The sequence below is a fragment of the Nematolebias whitei genome, chromosome 7 (assembly GCF_014905685.2).
Source record: "Nematolebias whitei isolate Nwh7 chromosome 7, NemWhi1, whole genome shotgun sequence".
NCBI lineage: Eukaryota > Metazoa > Chordata > Actinopteri > Cyprinodontiformes > Rivulidae > Nematolebias > Nematolebias whitei.
In genome coordinates this window covers 50,805,966-50,814,948 of record NC_056504.1, presented here as the reverse complement: position 1 = coordinate 50,814,948, position 8,983 = coordinate 50,805,966, and the positions used below count along the sequence as shown (strand labels likewise).

Here is an 8,983-nt window from a genome sequence, read left to right as displayed (position 1 = left end):
GCTGCAGAAGAAAGCCTCTTGTCTCTAAAGACAACATGGCAGCTCGACTCAGGTTTGGAAAGTTTCATGTGAAGGAAGCCCAAGACTTCTGGAACAATACAAGACTACAAGATGTGCTTACCCAGAATGCACTTGTGTTACAAAACAACAACAAGAGGACGTGACTTATAAAGCTGAAAGTTTGCTGTTGCACGTTTAGACCTGCAGAAGTCTAAGTTTGACACATTTCCTGTCTGATTTAAAAAAGAAGCCTTCTTGGGAGGTCAATTAGAGGAGAAGGCAGAAATACACACTTGGGTCGTGCTTTGTTACGGCGTGTGCAACACACAGGGGGCTTCAATTACCGAGCACGGCTCAGACACTACGTAAAATAAAGCTGTTCACTGAAAACTGCTCTGCTCACTGAATCTCTGCACCTTAAACAGGCCGATAAACAAAGAGGCACTCGGACAAGCCAGAAGCCATTACAGCAGCAGCTTCAGTTGCTTTTAGAAACTCTTCTCGGAGTTCTGGGTAACGCTGAGCCACACAGATCTCATATTGGGACGTTTGTCCCTCACCTTCCATCCAGAACACTGTTAGTGACCCCAACAAGGAAAACAGAAGACATGACTGTGTCTCGTGCCGTCTTGTACCCGCTGGATGGGAATACCTGAGTAAATACTAAGAAGCTCGTGTGTGTGTGAGCGTAGTACCTGATAGGAGTTGGGCCAGAACGTAGAAATGGCCAGCTCGGCCTTCACCCAGCCTTCGGTCACGGTATCTGAGGCGTTCCACACGGGGTTACCTTGAGCGCCGCCGTTCACCTGCAGGAAGGTGACGGGAGGAGAGGGTTTAACTCCAAGAAGCTACAGAGTTCAGAGCAGAGAGAACACCGAGGAATTTGATGCCTCAAAGAATAAAAAATAAAAACTCAGTTAAGTGAAGGCTGCGTCAGCATTCACAACGTTTTCCTGCATAGAGTGTCCCCTGAACGCATCGTGGACTCAAACCGTTTCCCTTACGTTCTGCTATTTGACCTGTTCGTATCAAAATGCTCAGCTTCATAAACAGGAGTGCACTTAGACTTATTTAAAGGTTAAGTTTTCAAAACATTTACTTACTGCGTGTTCCAAACAAAATTCACAAAAGATTCATCGAGATCTTTTCAGCTCCTTCACAAAAATGTGTCTTTGAAATATGCGTCAATCTACTGCTTTTTCCTTCTTAAGATACTTTTAGCTTTTAAATACCATTTGCTACTTTAAGCATATATTTAGCTAATTTTCAATACAGTTTCATTTGTTTTTGCATCTGGCTTGCTAATTTTAGTTTTAGCATGATTGCTAATTTTAGTTTTAGCACAGGTAATTTTAACTTTAGCATATGTACTGCTAATTTTAGCATTAGCATCTGTTTTTCTGATTTTAGCTTCAGTTTTACACATTTCTTGCACATATTTTTTTGCTAATTTTAGCTAATGCTTACTAATTCCAGTTACTGTTTTAGCTGTTTTAACATCTGTTTTTTTGCCTTCACCTTCCACTTTGCTAATCTTAGCTACTGCTCTGCTTGTTTTAGATACTTTTAGCTGCTTTGAGCTTTTATGACTCCATTTAACTTAGCTCTCATTTGATCCTGCATTTTGCTGTTTAGCCTCTAATCTGGATGTTTTAGGTTGAACAAATCTGTTGTAGCTTTTTGAGCAGAGGTCAGAAGTCGTTCATGCCTCAGCACTCACAATATGTTTTTGCAGAAAACACAATTTCTCGAGTTAAACTTGTACAGAATTCAAAATGAAAGAATTCTCCTTCGTGAAAACATACAAGAACGAAACCCAAACAGTGGTGACCCACCATCAACCTCAATCCGTATCTTGTTCCTGTTAAAGATGTCTGATGCTGCTCTGTTTGCGTACAGACCTGCCATCCACTCTCAGACAGGCACACGCAGTACACACAGCGGGCTGACTGCAGGTGTTTGTTTACCTGCTCAGGTTATTATCACCTGCTGCCGCTGTCGCTCACACAGACACACACACACTGACGGACACACACACTGACGGACACACACCTTGACGTAGACATTGAGCGTGCCGGGGCTGGCTCCGTCCCGGCTGGACAGCGAGTACAGGAAGTCGACGCAGTGAGTGTCGTTCTCCTTCAGCGTGGGCATGTACAGGTGAGCCTTCTGCCCCGACGCTCGACCTGAAGCGTTCACAACCATGAAGGAACCTGCACAAACCAAACAGGAAGACGAGGCCCCGATGAAGTTTTGTAACCCCGCTCAATAATCCAACAATTGTTTTATTCACGCACCATTCTAGAAGCTTTTTTATGTTTATAATAAATCTTATAGGGAAACTGAAGATATAATCGATGTAATTTGCCCAATATATCATCAAGTAGCCTTAGATAAAAGGTTTACCAGTGATCAAGTTCAAGTCAACTTCATTGTTGTTTCCTCCACATGTGGTACATGAGGTGGAACAAAATTATGTACACAGGGTCCCAGTTACATCCAAAAATAACAAAATATAAAACATAAAAAGAAACAGTAAATAAGGAGCTAATATATACACTAAGATATATATTAAGATATACACTAAGATATATATTAAGATATATATTAAGATATACACTAAGATATATATTAAGATATACACTAAGATATATATTAAGATATACACTAAGATATATATTAAGATATACACTAAGATATATATTAAGATATATATTAAGATATATATTAAGGTATACACTAAGATATATATTAAGATATATAGTAAGATATACACTAAGATATATAGTAAGATATACACTGATATATATTAAGATATATATTAAAATATACACCAAACACCAACAATGCAAAACAATAGAGTGTAACAACAGCAGCCCAAACATGGTTTAGCATTGTTGCATTGCATTTATTTTTATATATAAACTTAAAGCAATACTATGCAAACAAATTCACTGCAAATAATCTTTTACAACAAGGTCAGTGTCATGATGTTCTGACTAAATTTAGTCAGGTCAAATGGAAATGAATGAAACAGGCATGACACAAAACTATAACTGCATGTGGAAACATTTTGTGCCGACAAGAATCAAGTCACGTTTTTATTACGCTCCCGGAAATCCAAAATGTTTCACACCAAAGTCTTAACCCTAAACTAGTCTGCCATGCCTAAATACCAATCAGGGGTTAAGGGGAGACGGATCTTATCTTTGGTCAACAAACAGGGAACGCTTTGGACGGATCACCTGTCCACCACATAGTGTCAAACAACTCTTTGTGCACGATCACACCCAGGCATAATTTAGGGTTGAACATTAACCTTGCATGTTTTTGGAGCTAATGTATCTGAAGAAAACCCATGGATTAATTTGAAGAACACGTAAACTCCACACAGCAAGATCCCCGCCAGGAGTCAAACCTACAACCTTGCAAGGCCAGGCACCAGAGCTAACCAACTGCACCACTGAAGACCCAAACTTGTGTCTTAATGATGAATATAACTAATAATTATGTGTGCCCACATTTAATTAGCAAGTAGAGCAGGAGAGACTAGAAAAGAGAAAAATGGAGCATTTAACTGTAAACTGAAGAAAAACTGTGGATAAACTGAAGGTAAAAGGTAGCGGTCAATTAAAGGTGTTCCCTAAGGATGAGTGCTTGAACTCTTTATTTCTTTTTTGTTTCTATATTTTTTTTTCCATTTTTCTGTCAACCAACTTAATCAGATGTTTCACCGTTCAGTCCTTGTGTTTTTGTTGTTGTTGTTGTTGTAAATAAAACTTGATATCTACACCTCACAGCTCTGTGTCAGCTACAATAAGATTTTAATGACATTATTGATACTTTAGAGCCAAAACTAGTTCTAAAGACCAACTAAAGGAAACTTAATGTTTCAAAATGTAAAATTAAAGTTTCTGAATCAGCTGTCAATTGCATATCATCAGGTTTTTGATACTGAAACAGATTATCAATAAAAGTTTTCAAGAATACCAAGTCAAGTCAAGTCACATTAATTTATATATCTCATTTAAAACAGTAACTGTTATCAAAGTGCTTACCAAAAAAAGATCACAGAATCAAATATCAATAACAAGATATTACAGCATCATGAATAAAAGCATAAAACATGAAATATAATTAGAAACAATGAAATACTAAATCAAACTACCCTGCGTTAAATGTCAGGGAGTAAAAGTAAAATGGATGAACACATTCATCAACAACGAAATACCAAATGAGATCACGCTGCGTTAAATGCCAACGAGTACAGATGTACCAAGACCATCCAACGATTCAAGAACATGTTAACGGAGACTGTCCTAGTTCTTCAAACTGACATGTTTTTAGGTTCAGGCTCATGTTAAAATGAATGTTTTTACACAACTTAACCTGAAGCGCACTCTGTGGAGCAAGAGGCACCGATCTCTTTAAAACAGAACGCTCTAAACGAGAAAAGAAAAAACACTTAAAGCTTCTTAAATCACCTGGATGGTACATCAATGACTTAATGTATCCACACCCTGAGGGTTCCAAACCCGAACATTAACCACATTTTCTTTGTCAGCTTATGGTTTAAGTGTATTTTAGTGCTTTATAGCGGAGGATGAAGCTTTTATGGGTCGGCCGGTTCCATTTGGCTAACTGCCATAAACTTCACTGAGTTAGGAGTGACTGGTAACGAAAAAGATGCTAAATCACGCAGGTGTGCCTGTGGGCTTTTCAAGTATGCATGCATGTTTTTGTCTTTTAATGCTTTATAAAGTTAAACGATATATTTATGAAAAAATACAGCCTTTTTTATCACCTTCAAGGAAAATATTTAGGTGATTAAAGTCCCTAACGCTTCAAAAACTATTAAAAATAAACCAATCGTTAATGGTTGGTTCTGGACCAACTGAGCAGATTTATCGTGCCGTACTTTTACGCAGCTTCAACCTCGCAGCGCCGTGCAGCCGCTGCGTCCTACGAGGAGGCGTCCATTCTGGTTGTAATTGTCAGAATGTAAAAGTTAACTTAAACCTAAACATAAATCCTGTTACATTGCTCCACTTGTGTGAATCACAGGCGCTGAGTCTTGTTGCTGGAATTATTAACCGGTTTTAAAATTGTTTGACAAATTTGTGGCACCTCAACAACAAGGGTAGCTGCATATTGTGCACCCTCGAACAGGCCTCTCTTGTAAATGACTCTTTGAGGTTCAATGAGAACTAACCTGAATAAATAAGGTCTAATAATTAACAAACTATTATACAGCAATAAAAACTGCAATACAAACTAAAACCAAGCTCAGGAGCAGCACTGCTAACAAAAAACAAAAGTACTGCATGGTGCATTTATACGCCCATGAGACTATTACACAGCAATCTATGGCAATGGCCCAGACACACATAGACTTTGTATAACCTCTGACCTTGACCCAGCTGAAGTGATGAAAGATTACATATCCGTATATGATTACACAGTTTGTTGTGTAGGGACGATGCACTGGTGTTCCATAAAATCATCTTCTGTGGATCAGAAGTTTTGGGCAGGATCAGAGAACGTTCACGGACATACGAACAGAAACCATACCATCATGCGTCTGCCTTCCATCGGATTATAAAAAATAACATGTGAGCGTTAATCTGAGCTCAGTTTGATTTGGATGCTGTAGATTGTCAGGGTGGGAACTGTCTTTGACAAGGTGAACTGTTCCCATCACTAAAAATAAAATAAACAGAATAAGACACCTAGTTGAGTTTGAGGATAAAGGAGTTTCAAAATTAGCAAAAAAAATAAGAAATTAGCTAAACGTTAACAGTCTGGTATGACCCAAAAAACAAGATGTAATCATTGGACGATGGTGTTAACCTGCTGACTGAAAAACATAAATCATTACCTGGAAAAATGGAAATTAAAAAAACTTCAGTTAAGAAGCTCTGTGTTTGAAAAGGAGATATTATTTTATCAGTAATTTTACATTTGCTTGTAACTGGCAGTGAAGAACAAAAAAACAGGCATTAGAAAAGCCCAGATTCTTGGTGCGTGTGCGTGCGTGTGCATGTGCAAGAGAAAAAAGAAGTGAGACGGTTGTTCAATATGTGACCAAACTGAGAAACAGAACCAAGATGGGTGAATGTGAAGGGCTTATAAACTCGATGAAACACAGCCCGGTGTGCAGAATTCCTGATAATGGTCTCAGAGAGAAGCTATTGAAGGCAGCGTAATTTAAACTCAGAAAGAGCAACAGCCCCGTGCGGAGCGGCAGAGATGGATCCTCGAGCTAAAAAGCAGCTCAGTGAAAGCTGCAGAGAGGATCCTCACAGAGCAGCCATCACTCCCAAAGTGAAAAATTAACATGACGCCTCACAAAAAATACCCAGTACCTGAAAAAACATGCAACAAAAGCAACCGTTATCCCCGGTGCTGCAAAATGTTGGCTCACTAAAACCAAGTCTACCCAGTGAATGACACAAATAAATTATTTGTTGAAAAAGTGACAGAGAACACAAAAGAAAAATGTTGCTAGAATACTCTAACAAATATGGATAGCAGAGAGAAAACTAATGTGTGGTCAAAGGCCAAAGTCAGGAACGTTGGTCTGCAATAAAAATAAAACCCAGCTCAGGAGCAGCGGTGCGAATGAAAAAACACGAGCACCGCAGACGGCGTATTGTCATCGTACTATCATACAGCAATACAGCAATCTATGTCCATAGACAAGCATAGACTTTCTATAACCTTTGACCTTGATTTGTGATCTTGACCTTAAAGTGGGGGTGATGAAAAATATTGTGCTACTCAGTGCGTAGCGGCGGTACAAGCATGTATCAGGTTTTGTTAAATTATCTTGAGCAGGTCGGACGTGATGGGAGGGGCAAGAGAAAGTCCACCTCTGACGGGCATATAAAGAAGCAGATGATGTGGTTCAGTTGGAAAATTCAGACTTCAGATGAACGTCAGCGTGCACTGGATAGGATTGCAGACAACTGTGAACCAGCTGGGACAAGAGTCGTCTCCTCCAAGTCCAAGGTCTTCAACTGGATCATGGGGTAAGTCTTTGATTCAGGCAGATGAGTCCAAGTATCTAAATGTCTTGTTCCTGAAGGATGTCAGGAGACACCAAAAGATGGACGGACTGAGAGGCTTCCTTCACAGCAACGAGTCATTTCTTATCTTGTTTCATACACCTGAAAACAGACGTGTTTGCGAGATGTTAATTTTTGCACTTTTTCCACAACACACACGGCGCAGGGCTCCTGGTAAACTCCTCCCACTGCAGTGCACGTCACGGCATGGGTTCCTGCCCGCCACGGTCTTTACTTCATCCCTGCATCCGCCGTTTGGTCACCATTCTGTCCCGAAGAGAGCGCCACACTTCTCACCAGACAGACTCATCTGTGCACAAGGTCCAGGAGTTTTTGTGCATGTGGATATCTTTATGAATGTGTCCACACATGAACTTTCTGACTGCCTCTGCCAACTGCTCCACAAAGTTGTCCATGTTGCTTACATGCACAACCACTGGCTTCTGGAAGCAGAGTGGGTGAAGAGAAGTTACATTGCTGTCCGAGTACTTTTCTACTTAAACAAACGTGCCCACAAACTTCTATCAGTCACACAATACTTTGTGCATACTCGTAAAATAAAAAGTTCATGCAGGGCCTTGTGTTGAGAAGAGGGGCAGATGACGTATCAAACGACCTTCGAGTTGGACAATCACGATGAACATAGATCAATACGTTCCACACCTGTGGTCACGAGGAGAAAGAAATCCTGAATACTAGAAGTTAAAACGAGCTTCCCATGTAGGGTGGCTGAGTTCGGCCTTAAAGGTGAGGAGCTCCATCAACTGGGGGAGCTCATATTCATCTGATTAGGATGCTTGAATTATCCAGCCTGTGATGGCTTTTTGGGCTTGTCTCATTGGGACAGGAGTCCAGGACAGAGCCAGAACTCACTGGATAGATTATAAATCCTCTCTGGCGTGGGAACACATCTGGATCCCCCAGGAGGAGCTGGAGTGTTTCTGGGGAGAGAAATGTAAGGATTTCCTCCTGACCTAGCACCCTCATAAAAACAACCTCAAATAAGCAAAATAAAAAACTCAAATTCACACAAAAAGAGCAAAATAATAGAAAAAGACCGATGTGATGGAATACAATCATGAATCAAACAAACGCTGCATAAATCTGGATCTCCACAGTCCTTTCACAAAGACCAATTTAAACAGTGAAGTAACGCAACACGCTGCCGTCTCATTTGCCAAAACACAATCACCAATTCACACATTGCTTCCGCTACGAGACAAAACAAACATCTGTTAACGTGAGAAAAACTGATGAATGTGCACGCCGTGTTAGAGCACAAACCCACACACACCAAGAGACGTGGGTCAGCTCAGAGCATCAAACGCTCCCACGCACACCGAGTCCAACTGATCTCACCAAGACCAGGAGAGTTCACGTTACACGCTCGCCCGAAACTGTCGACAACAAAGAGAAACTGACGCTGCTGAACGGAGCGAGAGCAAAACGCTTGAGCTCATGATGACAAACTTTAGTCCCGCCCACTGATCGCACCGGTCTATGAAACTTAACCACCTGGTTAGCATCAGGAAAGACTATCAGGCTGGAAATGAGAATGTTCATCCATCCATCCATCATCCAATCATCCATCATCCATCATCCATCTATCATATATCAAATATCATCCATCCATCCATCCATCCATCCATCCATGCATCCATTATCTTTACCCAATTCTTTCTTTTCGTGTCACGGGGCTCACTGGTGTCCATGTCCAGCCATCACTGTGTGAGAGGCAAGGGACACCTGGACAGGTCTCCAGTCCATCACAGGGACACCTGGACAGGTCTCCAGTCCATCATAGGGACACATGGACAGGTCTCCAGTCCATCACAGGGACACATGGACAGGTCTCCAGTCCATCACAGGGACACCTGGACAGGTCTCCAGTCCATCACAGAGACACCTGGACAGGT

General features: G+C 40.8%; 1 protein-coding gene across 1 annotated transcript in view; it reads right to left on the bottom strand.

Annotated features, from left to right (window-relative positions):
- Positions 1-8,983, bottom strand: part of ptprt (protein tyrosine phosphatase receptor type T) — a 340,867-nt gene that overhangs the window by 253,231 nt on the left and 78,653 nt on the right. Inside the window, exons 3-4 of the mRNA XM_037679934.1 lie at positions 2,053-2,213; positions 696-806 (exon numbers count right to left, since the gene is read on the bottom strand). Coding sequence (XP_037535862.1) covers positions 696-806; positions 2,053-2,213 — 272 coding nt within the window. The remainder of the gene's footprint in view (positions 1-695; positions 807-2,052; positions 2,214-8,983) is intronic.